Here is a 24,461-nt window from a genome sequence, read left to right on the forward strand (position 1 = left end):
TTTTTTGTTCCAGGTTTAAATTCAAGCTTTATCCATTCCCATGAAGGTCCAAACAGTCTGACCCTTGATTATTTCAAGAAAATATGTTAAATACAAGGAGGATGTGTTGTGGTGGCGATATGAGTGTGAGCAGGTTTCCAATAAAGCCTTATCCCTGAATCATCTAGATAATCGATTCATTTGCCTGGAGCTGGCTCTGGACCAAATACCTTGCATGGATTAACTGTGTATAAATGATATTCTCTGGCATACAGATCATGGAGATTCTAAATGAGTGGCATTTTGATCTCCCTACCTGTCCAACCTACCAAAACTATTTGCTCAAGGTCCTCCACTGTAAACACTGCCCTGATGTGAAATCTTGGAAACAGGAATTAGAGGGGGTGGGAGGAGTTTCAGGAGATGGGTCCCATCCTTAGATAATCCTCTGATCACAACTCTGATAATAACTCCAGATTAACTGAATTATTAAAAAAAAAACAAAAACTAATAAAAGTCACACTTAATGAACACCAGAACATGAAGCATGGTTTACTTTGGGCTAAATCCATTAGTTGTAAGAAACACTGAAGTTATATGAAAAGAAATTACCTTATCCAGGGAATTGCTTTTCTCAGTATTCCTTTCTGGAAGGCTGTTCCCTGAATCTGTGCTTATGAGAGATCCTCTTGAATCAGCATTTCTCACACTATTGATGTTTGGAGTTGATGTTGTATATGGAGAAGCTAAACAGAAATTAAGCCGAGACCAATGATTTGGTGAGGCAGAATAATATAAATACTGAACTTTATGGGAAATTGCTTCTATGACAATTACTACTATTATTATTTTTTTGTTGTTGTTAGGAAGTTGGCTCAAGAGTATCATTCAACTACTTCACGTTTAAAAAACCAGACCATCATCTGAAGCATTCAGACATAACCATCAATTCACTTATGTGAAGCCACCTTTGATTCCTCAGACTAAAGGAACACACGTTGTTCCAGAATGAGATAAAGACATTAAAAATAAAAAAGATAAATCTACCTACAGCTATCAAATAAAAAACTGAAGCCATGCAATAAACCACAGTATTCACACTGTATGCTGAGGTACCCTAGGAAACTCACAGGAGTGTCTTGGGATGTTTTAAATTTTCAAGAAAAACACATGCTTGAATCTGCCAAAACTGCAGCTTCAATGCTACATCATGCTACGTTCCTTCCAATGATGTCCTATCTTTGTGAAGCTAGGTATTTGGTGGCTGCTATGATAAAAAGTACTGGGTGAAAATCAATTGTGTAACAGGAAATGAAGGTGGTGGTGACAATCTGATTCCAAATTTGAGAAGCTAGGCAGTGCCTAACAGGCACACACATCCCATTAGTAACAGCTGTGGTTATTAAAAAAATAATAATTTTTCTTTAAATGTATGTATGTATTTTTTCAAATGCCTATTAAGTGCAGATATAAGAACTTATTACATTACGTGGCTCTAAGTACCTAATAAACAGAATTGCTGGGTGTTTATTCTGGCCTGGGGACTCGAAAAAAATTAGTGTGATGATAAGCATGCTGTGAATGGAGAATGTTTGGGAATCTCTGCAACAAACAGTTATGAGCAGAAATGAAATCTTAGAAATAAAATTTGTCAGGGTACCTGGTGGCTCAGTGGTTGAGCATCTGCCTTTGGCTCAGGTCATGATCCTGGGGTCCTCTAATTTAGTCCTATATGGGGCTCCCTGCAGGAAGCCTGCTTCTCCCTCTGCCTATGTCTCTGCCTCTCTCTGTGTCTTTCATGAATAAGTAAAATTTTTAAAAATGTTAAAAAAAAAAAGAAATTTGTGACAGCTGTGAAAAAACAGCATATGAAGGCAGAAACCAGCCCATCTTGATACTATGGAAATTTAAAAAGTGATAGATTGACTTGACTTTCTGTTTAGATAAGACTTAAGTATATCACATAATTTAAAACAACTGTCAAACTTGCACATTCCACGCTAAACCAAAAGGCGTGCCTCCAGCTGAAAGGCCTGGCTGGCTGTGCACACTGTATGAAGAGCCTTTTGGCACTGTGCTCCAGCAAGCTGTAAGCACAGGCTTCCACACCCACACCGAAGATGTTCCCCAATACCTCAGAACAGGCTGGCCATTTTCAGATTTAAGGATGCAAATTAGCTGCCACAGATGGAGACATTTCTTCTTCTTTATTTTTTTAAGGTTTTATTTATTTGCTCTATCTATCTATCTATCTATCTATCTATCTATCTATTTATTTAGAGTGTGTGTAACTCAAGGGGGGAGGGGCAGAAGGAGAGAAAGAATCCCAAGCAAACCCCACACTGAACATGGAGCCCAAAGTGAGGCTCAATCTCAAGACCCTGAGATCAGGAATTGAGCTGAAATCGAGAGTTGGATGCTCAACAGACTGAGCCACCCAGGTGCCCCTGAAATGCCTCTAAGTTAATGCCTCCCTCTACCTAACACTCAGGTTTATCCACCACCAACATTCCTGAAACTGACTCAACGTATTAAAATTAAGAAAAGCCAGCCAATTTGAAAATGTAAGTGACGGTTGGAATATGTAAACCACTGGCCCCAGGCTGCCTCATCCCAGAACAGAAACTGTGTGATTGATTGTCATGGGGAACAGGTATGAAAAAACTATGAGCCTTTTTCTATACTTAGAGATAAAACATACATTATGACCAAATTATAATTATAGTCCTCCTAATATAACCAGACTTCATATTTAATGTAGAACATAATGATCATGAGAAAGAAATCTTCACTAAAGTAAAATTAGACCTTAAGTTCTCAGGGTTTTAGGTTCAGTTCCAGAAATGGAGTCCTAATCTAAGGCAAACAGATGGAAATGTAATAAATCAAAATCAACATGTTTAGTAGAACTATGTTCCCATTGTGTATGGGGTGGGTATGCATGTGTGTTTGTACTTAATATATCAGCCTAGTGCATAACTTTTAAAAGTCTTAACTTGTAAGTAAAATGAAAAGAAGTTTGGTTCAGCTCCATCTTCTTTGTATAGACAGCCCAATGCAAAACACTGAGCAGGCCTAAGAATGAGTGCCTTTTAAAACGAATATAATCTCAGGGTAGTTTTCATCCAGGCAATGAATCAGTTCTAGAAATCTTCATGTACTACATTCCAAAGGCATTTAAAAACAATGCTGAAGGTGAATTCCCAGTATGTAAGGAAACAGGATTTCTACAAAATAGAGTTTTAAGGAGAAAGCCTGCTCTTGAAGGATAGCATCTGAATTCAAGTGAATTGGAAACTCCTTGGTGAATAAAAGAACAACGAGTTGCTCAAGCTACCAGGAAACTAGCAAACCCAGCTCAAGGGTGAGGGCTTTTCTGGAAGGCATTCCTAAAAGGGAACAAGGATTTAAGTCTTTAAAGATGGAGGTAATAGAAACAAAGCCTGAGGATATACAAGTCTGTGAGGGTGAATTCCTATGAAAAGTGGAATCAGATCTTGGAATTTAAGAGAGTGAAAAGGGATTAATTCAGTCTCCAATACTTTTCATAACTTTGTCATGAACATAGAGAAACTCAAGGTCATTAATACAAGTCAAGTCTTAGTAATGACACCCAATGGCTCATCCTTAAGTTCTCAAGGCAACCCACACCCTAACAAGGTGAATGCAGGGTTGGAGAATAAAGTCAGAGTCAAAGCATTACCTCATTCTAGTTTGATCATTTCCACAAAGTCTTGAATTCTACAGAGTATTGATCAGGGAGTTAAGATTTCAACATATTCCTGACCCCAAGAGTCATGAAATTGGCTCCTAAGAGTGTATCACAGAACATGTTTAACTGTGCTTGCTATAATGGCAGTCAGATATTAACACTGAGCATCACCATGCCAGGCACTGTGCATGTCATACAAGCTTTCCACTCCTTGCCATGACTCTGTTTTGGAGATATGGACACTGAGGGTAAAGAGGAGAGATGTGCTACCCAGGGCAATTAGTAACTGATGGATCCTGGATCCAAAACCACCTCTGTCTGACTTTAAAGCCAGTGCTGTGAATTCCTGCAGAAAGAATCTTCCCACAAAAGTCCCTTTCCTGCTCTAGGAACAGTGGCTAGGTGTGTGGGCGGAGCAGGGCAAAGAAGACAGACTGAGGGCCCCAGGAGAAAGGCACATACAAACACCATGTGCCAGTCTCTACTCTGAGCATTCTGCATGAATTAACGCATTTAATCTTTATGATGTCTAATGAGATAACTACAACTATGAAAAGTAAACATAAGTGTAAGATTAAAGATTGGTATTATAGGATAAATTTGGGCATTAGTATGGGGTTTCTGATTTTACATTCTTCTCATTTTCACCACCTGCATGAAACAGCATCATCTTGACATCAAGAACAACACAAAAGGTAAGGACATAAATTCCGAATAAACAATACTCCTGCAAATTAAATTGCTAAGAGGACTGCCCTTTATTCTGCCCTAGGAGTTAATTCCACTACTGGGTGTTCCAAGCACTGGCCTTAGCAGGCTCTTCATTTATTCAAAATGTAGTAAAAAAGAGGAATAAAGATAGAATAAACTCGTGAATATTTGTGACAATTCTGTGAAGACACATCTACTTTTTTTTGGTACCATCATGTTTATGAAGAGTTGGCACAGGTGCTCATTAGTCAGAATATTAATAAGTACATTTCTCAGGCATTTTCTTACAGAGCACTACTCAATTTGAATCTTGATTTATGCCATCTGTTTTCTTCCCTGTGGGGGTTGTTCTTACATTATGTCAGAAAGAAAAATATTCTAGGAAAGAAGATTTTAGAAAACCAATTTTAGAATTGTATTCTTGCCACAGACCACTATCTCCTCAGTAATTATTCTATCACATTTCACCAAAATCACTATCACCACAAATAAATTCTACCCACATTCCCCCCACACACACCTGCAAAGATATTCCTTTTCTAAGAACTCCTTTCCAAAAACTCCAATTTGAAAGTTTAAAATGATAAATTAACTAAAGCATTAATAACAAGCAAACAGCACAAATGATTAGGTGTACTGAATCAGCAATGCGTGAGAATTTGGGGGGTCTATATTTCAAGGTAGAGTTGAGGGGTTTCATTCATTAATATCAAAACCAGGAAAAGAATATTCCAAGCAGAAACTCAGACTCTGAGGTCCTGCTGTGAATGTCGGAGAGGCTCCCACCCTGTCAATGAAGGCCCTCTCAGAATCAGACCAGAGGGAAGCAGAGCAGGGAGCCTTACCTATGCCAGAGATGGCGCCAAAGAGATCTTTGTGTAGGCTGTTGTCCAGTGCGATCCCAGGTTTCTGCGGCGTCACCAGTGGGTTCGCAGCTGGCAGCAGGAGCGATTCCTCCTTCACAGTCTGTCCAAGGGGAGAGAAAGAAGAAGTAACCAAAGATGACTTCAAAAGAATCATCAGCTGTTCTCAGCATGTGAGGGCAGGTGCCAGCACAGGACACAAGAGCCTGGCCAGTCAGATGTACAACATGGGGGAAGCAGGAGCATCCTGCTTGCATCCTGGTGTGCAGGATGGAGGGGCTGATATAATAGATGGATGAGATGGGGCACAGATCTGTGGGCAGAGCAGGCCTGGTCTATGAAGTCTCTATTTTCTGCTCCAGAAGGTCTATCATGTTCCCTTTCCAGAGCTCTGATGCCCAACATTTCCTGCGATTGTTTTTTTTGCCGTGAGGCTTTTTCTAACTGGAACACTGGTTCTTCTCTCACATCGGAAATCCTCTCCAGTGAGCAACAGTAACTTACGACAGCAGCATTGTAAAGTTCTGCAAGCTTGCAGCTTCATGTGAACTCTCAGTCATGGAGAAATTATGTTAATTTTGAAGTTCTGTCATAAAAGGAATTTTACTTTGGTGATTTTCTGAGGATTAAAGAAGTACAAAGAGGTAGCATTATACTCTGAATTACTTATTCAGATCTGAAAAGCAGGCAGATTCAGAGAAACTTTAGTGCAAAGATGTGGCTTTCCCAAGACTGTGCAGCATGTTACTATCAGAACTAGAGCTAGTGCTGAGTTCTCAGAGTACACAGGTTAGAACTACGCTTTATTTTTTTTAAACTTCCTCTCCCCATAAATTTTTGTTGAATATACAGAGAAGGTCCTTTTGTCTTACAAGATATGGCCCATCAGGAAAGCATGGTTTTAATATGATTTTCAGTCTAAGAGTTGAAGGTTTACTTACTGACTCCATCTTAGTAAAAAATGCAATTAATCAAGACTACTATGGATTATTATGGTTTTAGTGGCAAAATAAAAAAGAATGGGTGTGTCCTGGGTTGAATAGTGTTCCCTCCAAATTCATATCCAGCCAGAACATCAGAATGTTGGAAAGAGGATCTTTGTAGATGTGATTAAGATGGAAAGTAAAATGAAGTCATCCTGGATTAGGAGACCTGCATCCAATCACTGGTGTTCTTATAAGAAAAGGAGAGGACATTAGAGATGATACAGATACACACCAGGAAGAAGACCATGTGAAGACAGAGGCCAAAATTGTTTTAATGTAGCCATGAGCCATAGAATGCAAGGATTTATTTATTTATTTATTTATTTATTTATTTATTTATTTATTTATTTATTTATGAAGATTCTATTTATTTATTCATGAGACACAGAGAGAGAGAGAGGCACAGACACAGGCAGAGGGAGAAGCAGGCTCCATGCAGGGAGCTTGACATGGGACTCGAGGATCACACCCCGGGGCTGAAGGCGGCGTTAAACCACTGAGCCACCTGGGCTACCCAAAAGCAAGGATTCCAAGCAAGCACCAGAAATTAGAAGAAAGGCACAGAACAGAACAGATTTTTCACACACAGCCTCCAGAGGGAACCAACACTGTGGATATCCTGATTTGGGACTTCTGGCCTCCTGACTATGAGAGAATGAATTTTCCTTGTTTTTGGCTACTCCGTCTGTGTTGCTGGTTACAGCAGCCACAGGAAACAAATGTAGGCTGTGTCTAGGTATGTATGCTTACGTACACTGCCAGGGTTCACAGGGAAGGGTGACACATCTCTCACGTTGATCCGCTGGACATTCTCAATCAGCAGACCGAACAGAGGCAGGTAGAGAGTGGCTATCCTTGCTTGATGGCTCTGCAAAAAAGGCACACAGTGTAAAGCGATCCCATGGCTCTGAGAATTTAATGATGGACTGAGCTGGCATTGGCCATCTCCTGCATTTGAATCCTTCCTATAAAGACTGCTATTAGATTTTAGTGTGTAAACAGAGAAGAGTCTTAGTGCTGTTACCAACCACTAATTTTCTAATTGGTTACTTTCTTTATATTACTTAAAATAAAAGACATTTAACAATACATATTTCCTTCCATTGGAGTCTACTCACCCTTGAAGCATATCTGTCATCAAAAGAGTGCTTTATCAGCAGGTTCTTGAGCACGCTGATGGCAATCAGCCGGACCTCCCTACACTCCTGAAGGGCGGTCCCCACTTCTCTCAGTAACAGTCCCACCAAGAAGTGGTTTCTGCAGAACTCGTCTGTTAGTGAGTAGTCAAGCTGGAGATCTGAAATGAGGATAGAAACTGCTTCAGTTACAGAAGCTACCATGTACTTTGAATAACATAAAAGCCAAACCTACCCTCTGTATTCAGCCCACCCTGTATGTCAACAGATGATCAGATAGCTTCAGAGGGAAAAGGGTCAATAATCTAAAATACTGCTCTATTTCTTATCACATCAGCTCTTAAATGTAAACATAGATAATTACACTGGATTTTGATTTCAGAAGACACTACATCTTACATAAATATTAAGTTAGTAAATCGTTTTAGTACCAATTTTTACAACATAGAACATATTATATTACAAATGAAATTTTATGATCGAAGTGAAGATAAAAAATAAAGTTATTGTCTAATGGACATTATAGAGAAGTAATTTGTACATAACACACGTAGCATTAAAGAAACAATAAATACATATAGTCTATTAAAATGTCTTTACTGCTTGAGTTCATTAATCTGTTTCCTGGTCATGAAAGCCTATATACTCTCATTAAAACCCAATGTGTTTAAAATGAACAAGTTAGCAAATAACCTCTTTATGTTACTATCCATGAATGAAGAACTTATTTAACCTAGAATTTTAAAAAATGTACTCGGGGATCCCTGGGTGGCTCAGCAGTTTGGCACCTGCCTTCAGCCCAGGGCGTGATCCTGGAGACCCAGGATCGAGTCCCACATCAGGCTCCCTGCATAGAGCCTGCTTCTCCCTCTGCCTGTGTCTCTGCCCCTCTCTCTCTCTCTGTGTCTGTCATGAATAAATAAATAAAATCTTTAAAAAAATAAAAAAATAAAAAAAATAAAAAAACATACCCCATACTTCTGCACCTCTAAAAGCAAGTTAACAAAAACTAATGTAAACTAAAACTGAAATTCACAAAGAACCAAACTAAACTAGTTAGCCTCAGCAAGCTAAATGATAAAAAACTGAAAGCTCTTCTGAAGAACAGATAGAAGGAAACATGAAATCTACTGAAGGAGGGTGAATACAAGCGGCTACACTTCACTCTAAAGCTTAAATATACCTTTCAGTAAGCTGTAGCTAGGATCTGAATTCTTTTTTTTTTTTTTTTAGGATCTGAATTCTTATACTGAATCCATTACTAGAGGAAAATCTATAGACCCTTTCTTTGGCTTTGAGTCCATATTAGTTCCTTCTAAACCTATCCAAAATACTGACCCAAGTCCTTTGCAGAAGCAAGGGAAAGGGTATTTATCTTTCCAGAATAATCATGTCCATTGTATGGTTTTTTTTAAGCTCAGTTTACCCGCATGACAGTGCACACCTTGAATTCACATAAAACTCTTAGGAAAAAAACTATGGGCTAACTGTGCATGTGTATGCATGCAGAGAAGGGGGGAAGAGGTGAGGAGGGAGTGGATGCGGAATGCTGAAAACATGGACTCCACTGTCGTAAGGTATGTTATCTATAGGTGACCCACACTCCCCTGCCTAGGGCAGCCCCTCTTGGTACCAAACACCCTGATGATCTCCTAAGAGCATGTATCCTGAAGGATTTCATGTCCCTCAGTTCTACCGGATAAACAATAGGGCCCTGCGGGGTCCCAGGAAAAGCAGGCAGCAGCACACAATCACCGCCCAGCCACAGGGTAGAAAGGACTATCCCTAGTGTCCCGAGAGAAGGAAGGGAAAGAGTCACAATCCCCAAAGACAGGTGGGCTAGTCATTGACTGCAAGGTGAGGGGAGGGGGGACAAGGTCTGGAGTGCAGTCGGGGTCCTGGGAGAGATTGGGAGGAGATAAGGAAGGCTCTATGTAAGAGGTGCTGAGTGCCTCTCTGGGGAGGAAGAAGAAGATTCCCCAGAGAGGTGGCTGTGGGGGCTGAGTGCCAGGAGTGGGCATGCCATATTTGAGGAGCAGGGAATCAGCAGGAGTGTCTGATGTGTGGGGAGCAGCGGGAAGTAGGACCAGATAGGTGGGCCTGGTTGGATTCAGGATGCCAAATACCCGGTTGTTCCCTCAACCCAGGATGTACAATCCCTGGCTTTCTTTAGACTAACACCTCAAAGTCACCTTCGCGGTAAGGCTTTTCCTGGCCACTCTGTTGCAGAAGCTCTGTTGCCCACTTCATACCCACCCCCCTGCTTGCTTTAGTTTTCTCTCTTCGGTCCTCATCACTAACACCACACATACTTCACTTAGGTAAAACAGCCAGGGATTTTCATCCTTGTCCATGACTGCCTCCCAAAGTCACATGCATCCTCTGCACGCCTGGTGCCAGGTAAATACTTATTGAATGCATGAATGCCAACTCCAGGGCCCCTGCTCCCCTTCTTGCTGCTTAAAGGGCTGTCCAAGTCTATCTTGCGGAAAGATATTTATGTCTCTGAATGAATGCTTTTGTGTGTTTCTCTCTGAGTTTTAGAGGCCATTGATTTAAGGTGTCATTAATAGTTTGGCAGCATCCTTCTGCTTTCCTCTCTTTTAGCCTAACTAATTAACTGCAGGCACATACAAGCCACTAAACTCAGTAGTATTACTTGACAGACCTGACATACTAATTTGATTCGTCTGACATACTGAAGACAAAGAAATCTCTAAGAGTTTACTCTCCTCAAACTTTAAGATACAGAACAGTTAAAGACTCAACATGCAAGCATAAAATGCATGTGGAAAGCTTGTGATTTAGGTGACTGCCACCACTACAGACAAGGACTATGAAAATGGTGGAATAATACAGTTTTGGAGCAAAGCAGGGCATTTTGTTTGCTTTGCCTCTTAAAGAGATATCCTACATGACCTAGTGACCCCAGGAGCAAAACCCAGATGCCTCCCAGGGATGTTACAGCAGTCTCTTAGCTACAGTGAGAATAAATTCACTGGTTTATCGTGAATTTAAAAACAGATCCAATTATATGGGAAGTGCCTAAATGAAGAGCATATGTAAGCATTTCAGCAATTACTTGCATTCCTTTTCTTTTAAAGGAGGAAAATGCAAGAAAGCAAGCATCACACCCCACACCTACCTACAGGAGTGTCATTTGACTCCACAGTTGGTGAAAGAAAAGCTAATTCATAAGAAAAAAGGAAAAGTGAAACAAATAAAAAATAAACTACAGTAAGTAAAATGGATTTCTATTTAAGCAAAGGAATTTTTCAATGAAAAAAACTCACAATGACATGACCTACAGTCTAATAAGTTTGCTGACAAGTAAGTTCCCATTAACATCTTATCTATAGTTTTTTAAATGGAAAGTTAACAAGAAAAAAAATTAATCAACAAAAATAATCAGAAAATTCTAACGTCATATCTGAATCATTTCTCTTTTTTTATTAAAAATGAATGGCTTGGGGATCCCTGGGTGGCGCAGCGGTTTGGCGCCTGCCTTTGGTCCAGGGCGCGATCCTGGAGACCCGGGATCGAATCCCACATCAGGCTCCCGGTGCATGGAGCCTGCTTCTCCCTCTGCCTGTGTCTCTGCCCCCCCCCCCCTCTCTGTGACTATCATAAATAAATAAATTAAAAAAAAAAAAAATGAATGGCTTTGGGCAGCCCGGGTGGCTCAGCGGTTTAGCGCCGCCTTCAGCCCAGGGTGTGATCCTGGAGACTCGGGATGGAGTCCCTCCTCGAGCTCCCTGAATGGGGCTTGCTTCTCCCTCTGCCTGTGTCTCTGCCTCTCTCTCTCTCTCTCTCTCTCTCTCTCTCTCTCTCTGTGTGTCTCTCATGAATAAATAAAATCTTTAAAAAATAATAATAAATTAAAATAAATAAATAAAATAAAAGTGAATGGCTTTTTGTGAAGAGACTCAGATTATTGTATGTAAAGATAGATTACCTTGGTATCTCTGAATCCTGCCTTTTCCAAATGGCATCGGTAAATTCAAAGGTATATAATGTTCATGATTACACACCACACGGAGAAATTCAAACTTGTATTCAAAGAGGGTCTGCAGGAAACAATGGTTAGTGAGTGTTAAATGCCTCACTGAATACTTTATACAGCATGCTAAAGACCCATTAGAAATCATATACTCAGTCATTAGCTTCTTGACTCTCATAAAACTGCATGGTCTGGGCTATGCTATAGATTTTAGAATGGCAGTAGGCATTTGTTTGAAAATTGAGAACACATTAATTTCATTAGACAATGTCCTCCACTGACTTAGGACATTTATTATTTATGCTCCTCCTGCTTCAAAAAGGATTTCAGACGACTTATAGAAAAAGACTTAATACAATAAAAAAATGAGTAAGGCAGAGCTTTAAAATAGACAGGCTAGAGAGGAGATAGATAATTCTACCAGAGAAAGACTACATGGTTACTTCTATTACCTTGTTAAATAAACTATGATTTGCAACCCTTTTTTATACTTTTAATTTTGCAGTTGAGAAGTCTTTACCATTATTTATGAGAAAATCAGTAAGTATGTTTATTTTAAACTCAGAATTACTCCATCCCTAATATCTTACACATTAATGCAATTACTAGTTAGTACTAGTTAGTATCTCCAAAAAAGAGGACAAGAGTGCCTCTGGGACAGAAAGAAAACTGTGATGTGAGCCCAGGGAAAGGGTGGGTTTCTGGATGTCCATCAACGAGACAGAACAGTGGGTAACATACACACTACCTTCGGGTCTCCAGGAGCAAAGCAGCTGATGTAGTTGTTGATCTGCTTAAAGACAAAGCCCCTGTCCATGAAGGTAAAACATCTCTGCAGAGAAGAAACAAGCCAGAAAGGTAAGTATTTAGGTCCCAGATTTTTTTTTTTTTTGAAAGTTGGGTTGAAATCAGCATTTACTGTTATTAAGTTTATCCTTTAGCATAAAAATGTGCCCTTGGCATGGACTGAGCACCTACTATATACTAGTCATTGCTGGAATGAACATTTTTGCCACTTGACTGACACTCTCTGCGGCCTGAGGTCCTTACCTTGATGAACACAGCAAGACTGTGATTTGCATTTTTGGACGCCTCTGGGTTATCTCGAAACTTCTGAGTGATGTGCGGCATCAGCATATTCACAACCGTTTCCACTGCGTGATGATAGGATGCGGGAAATCTCTGGTTTCGCAATAACTAAAAAGAATTTAGAGCAAATGTGTATTATTTTTAAAGTTGCAGCCCTCTGGGGGGAAAAATATCTCATCCCTGAGTTCATTTTTTAAAAAAAACACACAGCTGTAATCTTCTTTATCTAAAATGAGATAAATTACTCTTTCTTCTCTCAAAATACAGATATTTTGATACTTCAAATAACTGGTGTGCATTAGACCTGAGACCCTGAATTTCAGCCTGAGAAAGATCCCCTCGGAGGTACTTGTAAAAATGTGGAGTTATGCCTCTACTCTCAGATTCTCATCTGAATACTTTTGGTGGCTTGAACACTTGTACCTCTCAAAAATCTCTTTAGAAAACAGGGGCTTAGGTTTAAGCTTCAGGTATTCAAATGGCAAAGAAACAGATTAGAGACTATATGTCATCAGTTGAATCTGCTTAGAAATACTCCTCTTCAAATTAACTTTACATAATCTTTTTTCCCATCAGGAATGCTTCCTGATGAAATTATACACAGCTCTCAGCAATTAGCTATCATGGACTGTAGATCTTCCACACATCGGGCACTGCACCAGTACATGTTTTTATGTGCTTTTTAAAAAAATTCTTAAAAGTTTTAACCCTCATTTCACAGACAGTTGCAGAGGTCAGATAAATGTGTCTTCAGTCACACAACTAACAAGTAACAAAGATTCAAATCCAGATCCACCATGAGGCCAAGAACTGTGTTCTTTCTGCTCTTTGACACTTTGCTTCCAATCACCCACCCAGGTGCCCAATAAATGAGAAAAATTACTGGGAACATGAAATGTGAAGGGTCTGAATTAGATGCTTCATGATATTTATCCACTCACGCATGTGATTCTAACAGCTTCAAAGGGGTGGGGAGGGGGGTATTTTCATCCCCATTTTAAAATGAGAAAACTGAAACTTAGACTGAATAAGTACTAAGTGAATGTAAGTATCCTTCACTTCCTTCTCCCTTTTAGTGGTGAAACCTCCGGGTTTCACAGGTACACACTGCTGTCCAGGTAGAGACTCTATTTCCTAGCCTAACTTGAGGCCAGAGAAGGGCCATGTGACTGAGTTCTGGCCAATAGGCTATAAGAGGAAGATTATGCCTTTCCCAGCCATGTCCATAAAAGGGGTTGCTTGTTTTGCAAGTCTTCTTTAGCACTGCCTGGAATATGGGGTAGTGGGTGAGCCAGCTTTTCAACCATACGACTGAGGGTGACACCCAGGGCTGGATAACTGGAAAGGAGCTTGAGTCCTAAATGACCCCAAGGGACAAGCTCCCCCACTCTCAGCGCTTCCTACTGGCTTATAATTTTCCAAAAGAGAAACCTTTTGAACCTTTTGCCTTATTTAGTCCGTTTTGCAACAGCCAAACCAGCATCCCAATATTAAAAAAAAATACTATTTTCTAAAACTAGAATTGAAATCTAATTATTTCTGACATGAAAGCATGCATTATTTTATGCATTAAACACCAGAACCTATTGTGAGTTCTGAAGTGCCAGCTTTATGATAATCTCAATTCTCAAACCAATAATAAGACAATCTTTGTAAATTTATAAACTCAAGAATCCAGTGAGGAAGGGATCAGATAATAAGTATTTGAAGTTTACCTACATTCAAAATAGAACTGTAAAATTAGAAATCCCAAAGGAATTTTGTTCTATATATGTAAGCAATAACTCTATATCCTGAGGGGTCATCTTCAATAGATGACCAGTTTCCTGGACCCCAAGCCAGCCACCTTGAACCACCAGGCATGACTGCTTGCTACCTAAGCTGGCTACTCCTTAAAAAAGGTCTCTTAAGAAATACCAAAGGCCTTCATAATGGAGCTTAGTCATGAAGCCACTTACATCATGAAAAGTGGATGGGAAATTCTATATGGATGGTGGGGTGGGCACCACTTAACCTATTAGTCAGTATTATCAAAACCATATGACTCCGATGTGATGTGGTTATACCAGTTATGAAGTATCCTTGCCCAAAAGCAAATCAAACCTAGGTCAAATTGAGCCTCAACATCACTACCAGCTTACAGGAACCATGGAGGACAAAGGACCATGCCACATAACACTGCAAGATTACAATGTGGGAAATTCTGCAGGACAAATGGCCCATCTACTTCAACAAATACACTGCATTACAAAACAAACAAATGGAGAAGGAACAGTTTGAAAATCCAAGAAACTTCAGAGATATACCAACCACATGCAATGTGCAGACTATGTTTAGATCCTGATTCAGACCAGCCAACTGTAAAATGGCATTTCTGAGACACTGAGAAAACTGAATACAGATGGGGTGTCCGATGATAAGGAAGAAATGTGACTGACTTTATTGAATGTTATAATGGTAGGGTGTTTACACCTCTTTCAAAGGCTTTCTCCATTAAAGATGACACACTAAAGTTTTTGCAGATGAAATGATAAAATATTTGGTGATTGCTTTTAAAATACTCTAAAAACAGTGTGAAGGTGGATATATAAAGTCATAATGGCAGCATGCCAGTAACTGTTAAAGATGAGTGACAGCTTCAGTACATAAGACTCATCAAACTTTTCTCTTTCATGTTTACTTAAAAATTTCTATAACAAAAAGTTTTTACTAAAAAGAAAGAAAATGTGGTGAAGAATGGTGGATAATTAACACACCAACCAGCCAGCCAAGCTGCTCAGTGATTAGGGGTCAACTCAGTGCTTTTGAAGATGAAATGAAGCTCTCCCTGCTGTGACAAATAGCTATTATCTGGAGTCCTAATTTGGCAACAGGACAGCGAGGTAAGACACATCTCAAGGTGACAAAGACCAAAGTAATTAGACGTTGTTATAGGGATTATAGTGAAATGGAAGAAAATGATCTAGAATAATAGGCTGCTGTGCAAGGTGGTGAGTACAGAAGCGCTAGTTCAGAGGAGAGGACACTGAAACATGAGACACTTGTCAGCCAGACAAAACCCCTACTCCTGACCATGTCCTGCAGTGAGATCTCCTCCTGGGGCTGTTGCGGCATCCCCAGTGGTCACCACCATCTGCTCCTCCGACCAATGCTGTCAATGTAGGGTCTGCCTGCCCAGTGCCTATCCACACCAGGGTAGCCCCCTTCAGCGGACCTGCTGTGCCCCATGCCCCCCACCCCTGCTGTGAGCCCCACCCCTCTGTGCCGTCCTGCTGGCTGCTTGGCTCCTGCCACCCGACCCCTGGCCTGAGTGGGATCTCTCTGATGAGAGATCTCAACATTCAGCAGTGCTGAGAAGGGCCCTAGGAGCCCCGCTGCTAACAGCCAGTCTGTAGACACCAGCGACAGGCTCCACCACATCCTTCACATCTTGTCTGGGCCGCAATAGCGGCTGCTACCCAAATCACTGCTTCGTGTGCAAGGGAGCATTCAAATGTTTAGTTCTCTTTTCCTTACTGTGTTCTTCCACTCCTTAGGGGTTAGAGAACTCTCTTTCCTACAAGCTATATTATGGCTCACTGAGATACAATAAATAAGTCTATTAGCTAATAAACTTCATTTTCCTGGCCTTTCCTGGGCATGAGCTCTTTCTCCCACCTCATGCTCATTGTTTTCTCCTTAAATGTGGCATCCTTCCAGGTCAAGTTCCACCCAAACCTCCACATTGATCTATCATTTTGGAGCTCACACATACATCTCTTTCATTGTTCTTTAACTGTGCCCAGCTGCCAGACTGTCTTCTTCCTCCCAGGACTATGTCAGCTTCAAGGCTGATGGTACACCATCTATGCCAGTTGCATATCTCCTCTGTGCTCTGTGCATAGTGAACAACTGCTCCAAACCTGTGCTCATGGATGGAGGTATGGATATTCATATTCTGCCATCATGTGTGTACACTGGTTACAAACACAGTTTAGGGGAAGTGCAGGCAGTCTATTTAGGACAAGAACCATACCATTCTTTGCCTGCTTTTCAGTTGAACACTCTTTCCTTGCTCAATTAAGGCAGGAAATGCTTGACAGCTAAACACCTAAGGTTATATATTCATCCTATCCTATGCCACATTTTCCAACTTCCATGAAATACACCTGTGGAATGCTAGCAATTTGGCTGGATTCAATGTGGGAGGAGAGGAAATTCAAAAAAAGTCTGCTGAAATTACAGCTACTAAATATAAGTGATAGAAAAGTAACACCTAAAATGTGTTGAGCCTGGAGGCAGAGTGGGGTTCAGAACTGGGAACTCCTTAGTAGGCCTTGACAAGGTCTGTTTTATATTTTCCTCCTGAAAACTACTCATTGTAAATTCCAAGCACATGTCACCCATGGAACACTTGAATCTGCACAGTCATATGTAATCAATCCAAACTCTGCAGGTCCAACTGTGGTAGTAAAGAAATTGTCTTATTTTATTTTTATTTTATTTTATTTTATTTTATTTTTTATAAGACTTTATTTATTTATTCATGAGACACACACACACACACACACACACACACAGAGGCAGAGACACAGGCAGAGGGAGAAGCAGGCTCCCTTTAGGGAGACCGATATGGGGACTTGATCCCGGGATCCCAGGATCATGCCCTGAGCCAAAGGTAGATGCTCAACCACTGAGCCACTCAGGCATCCTAGGAAATTGCTTATTTTAGATACTAGTTCAAAGGGAGGCTATGATTCACAGCGTTTCTAAGCAAATGCGACAAAGTGAAGTTCAACTGGCTGGGATAGGAAGGTGGACACATGTGGCCGTGTCCATCTTCAGCAAGAGTATAGCATTAGAAGCAAGCCCACCAGCATGCACCTTTCACAGGAGCACCTCCTTTTATGTAAATATACACCAGATGGAATGACCCCATTACCAGTGAGAGTGGACACTGCAGGCCTCAGCTCAACATACTATGCTTCCAAATGCTGATCCATGCTAAACATTCTTGGGATGGGCATTGCAGTGAAAGCATTATCTGGCTCTCGTGTAAATCTGTGGCCCAGGTGCCCTACTAGGCAGATGTGTGCCTGGTTATGGCATTTTAAGAAAGACTCACAGTGAGGAAAAAAAACAAGGTCAGGATTATAAACACACTGGATTTATTAATAATCCTCAGTCTAAAAGTATAAAAATTCTGCAGGAATTTGATCATGATTCTGGAAATCACAAATGGCACAGGAATGGTGAATATGAACTTCTTCAATCAATTCAGAACACCAGGATCAGAGACTAGGATGTGTAATTCTTAAGATGCAAATAAAGACAAACATAAAAATAACTAATCCAAACATGTAAAATTCATTATTCCTCAGATATGAGGCAAAATGAATAAAACCTTCAAAATATGTGTGAAGTTCCTAGATCAATAATGTCTGATTCAGGGAAGCAGTGGCAAGTGACGCGGAAGTCCAAGGGTAGCCCTCTAAAAGTGAAATGTTAAGACTCTCCAAAGTGGGAAGTAAGTATTTTGAATCTCTTTTTATAGTAAATTATCTTATGGCTAAGCCCTCTCCTTTTAGCTGTATGTGTTTGTTTTTATGATGGATAACAATTTTTTTAAATAAAATACTTCTAAAAACTCTCTGAATATCCTTTTAGGACCAAGATATAATTAACTTACAGAAAAGGTTGTACATGGTAACATTTGAGCATTCTGTTCTAAAGAGTTTCAAAAACAGGGCTCCTGGGTCGCTCAGTTGGTTGAGCACCTGACTTCAGCTCAAGTCATGATCCTGGGGTCCTGGGATCGAGTCCCATGTTGGGCTCCCTGCTCAGTGGGGAGTCTGCTTCCCCCGCCCCCGTCTTTCCCCACTGCTCGTTTTCTCTCTTTCTGTCTCTGACTCATCCTCTCTCAAATAAATAAATACAATCTTTAAAAAAAATAAAAATAAAGAGTTCCAAAAACAAACTATTTCCCAGAGGTTCTAGAGAATTAGCTTATAAGGCTAGAAAGGGCAGGATATCTGGGAGAAGCTAATTCTGACTCTAGCATGAGTTCTAGGCTCTGCTCAGTTGTGTGACCCTCGGAATGCACCTCATGGGTCTATACTCCATCTTGACCTCTGTGGCATATGGGAGGAGTTGGATCAGAAGGCAGCTTTCAGGTCCCGACCATCCCTAAATTTCTATGGTTTAATTTGGCATCTTGAGAAAAAAAAACACATGCAATTAAATTACTCTATTAAGGGATCCCTGGGTGGCTCAGTGGTTTAGCACCTGCCTTTGGCCCAGGGCGTGATCCTGGAGTCCCGGGATCAAGTCCCACATTGGGCTCCCTGCATGGAGCCTGCTTCTCCCTCTGCCTGTGTCTCTGCCTCTCTCTCTCTCTCTCTCTCTCTCTCTCTCTTTCTGTGTGTCTCTCATGAATAAATAAATGAAAGTCTTAAAAAAATAAAAATTACTCTATTAATTTTGTATCACAGTTCTCAGAAAGAGATGTTACTGGTACTTCTGTGGGAGTTTCAAAAGTGTTCATTACCTCTTTGACCATTGCTCCCATGATCTAGTTGTGTACTTTCCCACCTAAGCTCTGTGAAGACACAAACCACGCCACACTTTGTAACCCTTGAGCCTGCATATAAGTAAGGGATCTCCATGAATACTTTCTAAATAAAGCAGTTATATTTTTAAATATACCCAAGCCACCAGTCTTTCTCAAGTGAATACGTTTACTCAGAGCCGAAAATAATGAAAAATCCACTGAGGCCTTGTTACAGACTGAATTTTGTCTCCTTGAAATTCGTATGTTGAAGTTCTAACCCACAGTCTCTCAGAATAGGACTGTATTTGGAGACACGGTCTTTAAAGAGGTAATTAAGTTAAAACAAAGTCATTAAGGTGGGCCTTAATCCAACAGGACTGGTATCCTTACAAGAAGAGGAGATTTGGACACAGACACATACCAAGGGAAGACAATACACAGACACAGGGAGAAGGCAGCCATCTACAAGCCAAGGAAAGAGGCCTCAGAAACCAATCCTACAAATACCTTGATCTCAGACTTCTAGCCTCCAGAATCATGTGGAAATAAATTTCTTTTGTTAAAGCCACCCAGGCTGTGGTACTCACTATGGTAGCCCAAGCAAACTAAGACACGCCTATAGCTTATCCTGCATATGACATTTTTAACAGAAAAGTCCTACATCCATACAACTTGCATGTGTGCTGCACGCATGCATGTGTGTGTGTATGTGCATGCATGCACACACACTTAGCTGCATACTGCCAAGTAGACAATCTGCTAGGTTTTTAACTTGGCAGGCTATTCTGGCATGATTTAGATGGTACGTTACTCTGTGGAAAGCAGGGCCCACCGCCATCTGGCATCTCCCTGTGTACTAAAACAGGAATTAAAAGAAAAAAAAAGAAGGAAACCACCTGGTCAGGCACCAGTGTCCGCTCTACTAGAGAAAGTGTGGCTTTCGGTTCTGAGCTGCCAACCTTCTGCCTGACAAAATCCAGCAGCCTTTCCCAAGGCTTTCTTGGAGAGTCCAGATCCCTGGTCCAGGGGGCCTAGATCTTCACCCTCCCTCCCTGAGGTTCCCCCTCTCCTCCCCTCATTCTTTGTGAAAGACTGCTGGGCACCATGACCTGCTTCCTGAGGGCCTCCTGTTCTGCAGGAGACTCAAGACCCTGCACAATGCAATGCAGAGAGAATTCATAGTCACAATTGCAACTCCAAGAGTATGCACATCTCAAAAGGGACTCTCACATGACCACTGTGTTTACCACATTAGAATCTTATCAAAATTTATCTACGCTGAGCCTCAGACAGCCAGCAGTGGCCAGTCATACATAGACAGGCATTAGTCCAGAGAGGTCTAAAGGTAGAGACTATACGTACCTCAGGATACCTTTAGCCTGGGGGCCCAGAGTGTTACACATACCCAGGCATCTTAGGAGGAGGGAGGAGAGAAAAGAGGAGCCTGAGTTATCTCAGAGTCCATTCATTGCTTCCAGAGAATGTGAAGTGGCATCAGACAATCTACTCTCATCTAAGTCCCTGAGAAAGGTCTACAATGTTCAAGACTGGGTAACTACATTTAAAATAAATGCTTAGACTGCTACTCTCATTTCAAAAGACTTGAAGACTTCTGAGCAATACAAAGGAAAAGAGAGAGTTTTCTCTGGACTTAGTAACATGTGCTTCAGGAAAATGGGCTTTGGAGCCAGACTGGTCTCAAAACCTGGCCCCTTCCAGTCGCTAGAGGTGTGGCCTTACGAAGAGACTCACTCCAGTCTCTGTTTCTTCATCTATAAAATGAAGGGTAGTACTTTATGACAGCCCAATAGCTTCATTACTTGGAACAAAATGCTTTCTCACTTGGAAAACACTTAGGACTGTACTGTAACGGGCACACAGAAAGCATTCATGAATGTTAGCTAAAAATGTGACAAAAAGACCTTCCCCTAAGAGCCACCACAAAAGCCCTGATACAAAGCGACATACCTTAACTTTGGAGTTCTCTATCAAATGCTGAGCCATGGATTTTATCAAAACGTCAAAGAAAAACCATGAATACTGAAAGAAAAAAAAAAAGATCCCAGTGAGAAAAACAAATTAGAAGGTGAGATGTCTACTCTCTTAGGTTGGTAATGTTACAGACACAAAACAGGTGTGACCTCAAAACAGGGCCAAACCTCTTGGCAAATTATTAACAGACCAGAGGTGTGTGGCAGCTGTTCTCTTGCTTTTGCATGTCCAACAAAAAACTGTATCCCACAAGGAAGCTGGACGCATATGCTCAGCGTGGCACAAACCAACAAGAGGCACCACTGGATTAGATTTGTGATCTTTCCTCTTGGCTGAGCCTCGCCTGCTGATGCTGCCTTTTTAATCTTCAACTCGGTATCCTCCACTCATTTCAGTATAATGACTTCTTAAAACTCAAGAGCCTGTGAAACGTTAAATATAGTAATATTTTGATAGAAGCACAAGTATAAGCAGCAAAGTTGGTCTCAAAGAACTAACTCTTTACCCCTTTTTAGGAGGTGGGGACGGTCTCTAAAAGTGCACAAGAAGGGTAAACTGATCAGGTTATGGTGTTTGGATTTTCTTCCATCGATTTCAATACTGCAGAGCCACACTGGCCCCCACCCCCCTATATACCTTAAGTAGTTTGTTGCTGGTGAGGAAGTCAGCAGAAGGCTTGAGAATTGTGGTCATGGCTTTTGTCAGTTCTTCATGCACGGTCTTGTATTCAGAAGCAATGTATGGCTCAGCCTTGTAAGCATACTTTGAAGAAAAGGGAAAGATACTTTAATGTCTCAGTTATCCAAGATGGGCTGAAAAGCAGGAGGCTCCAAGGGATGGCAGTAAGGGACCGAGGTACAAATGCAGGGTGGGAGAGGAAGGTGTGGAAACAAGAGGGAAGGGTGACATAAAGAGGGAGCCCAGGATACCTTCAGGGAACCCATTAAAACATGGAACCACCCATCAGTGGTCCTCCAGCCCACAACTCCACCTCCCAGGAACTTCAAAGAATGTGTCACCCGACACTGGGTGACTCGATCCCACAGCTATAATTTATAGTGATGTCTAAGACTAAATGGAACATATGTAACTTTTCAGAATGGTGATCACCACTCTGTTCACCAAATAGTATTACTTAAACAAAGAACCTGCTGATATTCATCCTAACGACATGTCTTGCTGTCCTACATCGTTATCTAATTTGACGGTGGCCAGAGCTAACCTCCTCTCAGGAGAAGCAGTTTTACTACAAATCTTAGTTGGTAAAAAGAAAAATGAAAACAATAGTACTATACCAAAGGCTTACCAAAAGGGACTTAAAATTCTTTAAAATTCCATGTTATTATTATTCGCAAAACCCATTAAGAGAAATGTGCATTGAAAAATAAAACTAAGTAAATAAATTAATTGCCCCTCTTTGAACTTCTTCTCGTTCAGGTATAAGTACTGACTACAGGTATAGAAGAGAAAGTAGAGATACTCAATTTCACCCCAAAATAACTAGATATTTTTTAAAAAAATGAGACCTTAGAAGGAAAATTGGAGAGCCACAGATTTAAATGATTTGGGACAGTTTATTTTACATACCTTAACATATGACCTCAAGTGGCTCTCCAATCCTTCCTCATGGCACTGGGCAACCACATGAATAATGACCCTACACACCACAGGAATGAATAAAGCAATGAATAGTAATGTGAAAATGAACACATTTCATTATTACACAGTAGTTGTACAACAATGATGATTCTATTGGCACCACAGGAAACAAGGAAACGAGGAATTAGATGGGTTCCCTACTCATGGGATCAAAAGAAATTTCTTAAATATAATGGTCAACACATACTAGCATCCCAGATATGTATGACCGTGCTCCAGATGTGGACAGATTGAAAGGGAAGAAGGTATCCGTCTATCCACTTCTCTTACCGTGTCACATTGACAGCAACTTCCTCCTGGGTTGCTCTGGTGAGGACTCGGAATAGTTGGTTTAGGATGGTGGGCAAGAAGGCGATCATCACATGGCCTTCCATAGCATGCAGGCTCTACAAAGAATGGCATTCGTGTCATCTTCTTAAAGGGAAACCAACCCCAAGCAATTTCCACTCAGTTTCAAACAAACATGGAAGACGTTTATCTAAAACAGTGGAAGGCCATGGTGGGCAGAATAAGGGACAAAGATGTTCACATCCTAATCCCCAGAACATGTGAATATGTTACACGGCTAAAGGGAATTAAGGCTGCTAATTGGCTGGGCTTAAGATAGAAGGACTCTTCTGGATAATCCAGGTGGACCCAAAGTCATCACAAGGGTCCTTAAAGTCAGAAGAGGGAAGCAGAAGGGGAGAGTCGGGGAAGACGTGCCTAAGGAAAGAATGGTCAGAGATGCAACATTGTTGGCTTTGTGGTGGAGGAAGGGGGCACACGCAAAGGAATGAGGGAAACCTTCAGAAGTAGAGAAAGGTCAAGTAAGATTCACCCCCAGAGTTTCCAGAAAGGAACTCAGCCATGTTAACAACATCTTGATTTGAGCTCAGTGAAGCCTGTGTCGGATTTTGGACCTACAAAGGTGTAAGAAAATAAATCTGTGTTGTTGAAGTCACCAAGTTTGCGGCAATTTGTTATAGCAGCAATAGAAAACTAATACAAAGGCTCTTCTTAAAGTCACATGGCTCTCTGTGAGGTACCTAAAAGGGCACTTGGCCAACCTGTGATTTCAGAACTCCCACTCCGTGTTCCTTGCTGAAATCAAACAAACTTGTATTCCATTTCTCACATTTCTTTTTTTTTTTTTTTTTAAGATTTATTTATTTGAGAGAGAAACAGAGAGAGATCATGCAGAGTGAGGGGCAGAAGGAGAGAATCTCAAGCAGACTCCCTGCTGAGTGCAGAGGTTGATGCAGGATTCAATCCCAGGACCCCAAGATCATGACCTGAGCTGAAATCAAGAGCTAGTCACTTAACTGACTGAGCCACTCAGGTGCCCTCATTTTTCACATTTCTTATATTTTGTCCCCATGCCTGGAATGCTCTTTTAGCTACTCTCCTTTTTAAAAACACTCCCCTTGAACCGCATTCTGGATAAGGCTCCCCTAAAGAAACCCCATCTTGCTCTTACCATTTCATGACACTGGGAGTCTCCAACCCCTGTACAACACTGGGGGCAGTTATGTGCATTCTTTCTGTTTTTTCCATTCCCTGCCCTCTCACTCCCCAGCAGCATGTATTCTCCAAAGTTATCTCCTACAGTGAACTAAAAATTAATTAATGTTGGGACTTATGCTTCTTCACTGCTTATGTGTCTATTACTGTGCTCTACAGCTGGGGAGCACTCCACAGATAGGGCCTGTGAGTGAGTGATCTATGCAGAGAACAATGTGTTTTGGATTGGGCCTAAAAACAGTATAATATACATGGGACGAGAATGAAGGCAGGAGTTGTCTTTCTTTTATCTTCTTTTTATT

The 24,461-nt window shown here is 41.0% G+C and overlaps 1 protein-coding gene across 50 annotated transcripts in view; it reads right to left on the reverse strand.

The window, feature by feature from the left end:
- The window catches only part of DOCK9 (dedicator of cytokinesis 9), a 281,426-nt gene that overhangs the window by 58,438 nt on the left and 198,527 nt on the right, over positions 1-24,461 (reverse strand). For 43 of the 50 annotated variants that reach the window (XM_072760931.1, XM_072760929.1, XM_072760924.1 and 40 more), the window contains exons 24-34: positions 22,927-23,042; positions 22,585-22,654; positions 21,634-21,759; positions 20,974-21,045; positions 12,438-12,584; positions 12,136-12,219; positions 11,343-11,454; positions 7,370-7,548; positions 7,006-7,119; positions 5,248-5,368; positions 592-725 (exon numbers count right to left, since the gene is read on the reverse strand). In XM_072760931.1, coding sequence (XP_072617032.1) covers positions 592-725; positions 5,248-5,368; positions 7,006-7,119; positions 7,370-7,548; positions 11,343-11,454; positions 12,136-12,219; positions 12,438-12,584; positions 20,974-21,045; positions 21,634-21,759; positions 22,585-22,654; positions 22,927-23,042 — 1,275 coding nt within the window. Of the gene's footprint in view, positions 1-591; positions 726-5,247; positions 5,369-7,005; positions 7,120-7,369; positions 7,549-10,532; positions 10,575-11,342; positions 11,455-12,135; positions 12,220-12,437; positions 12,585-20,973; positions 21,046-21,633; positions 21,760-22,584; positions 22,655-22,926; positions 23,043-24,461 lie in introns of all 50 variants that reach the window. The other 7 variants (XM_072760885.1, XM_072760896.1, XM_072760891.1 and 4 more) reach the window with 1 other exon arrangement.

Source organism: Vulpes vulpes, chromosome 6, assembly GCF_048418805.1.
Source record: "Vulpes vulpes isolate BD-2025 chromosome 6, VulVul3, whole genome shotgun sequence".
Taxonomy (NCBI): Eukaryota; Metazoa; Chordata; class Mammalia; order Carnivora; family Canidae; genus Vulpes; species Vulpes vulpes.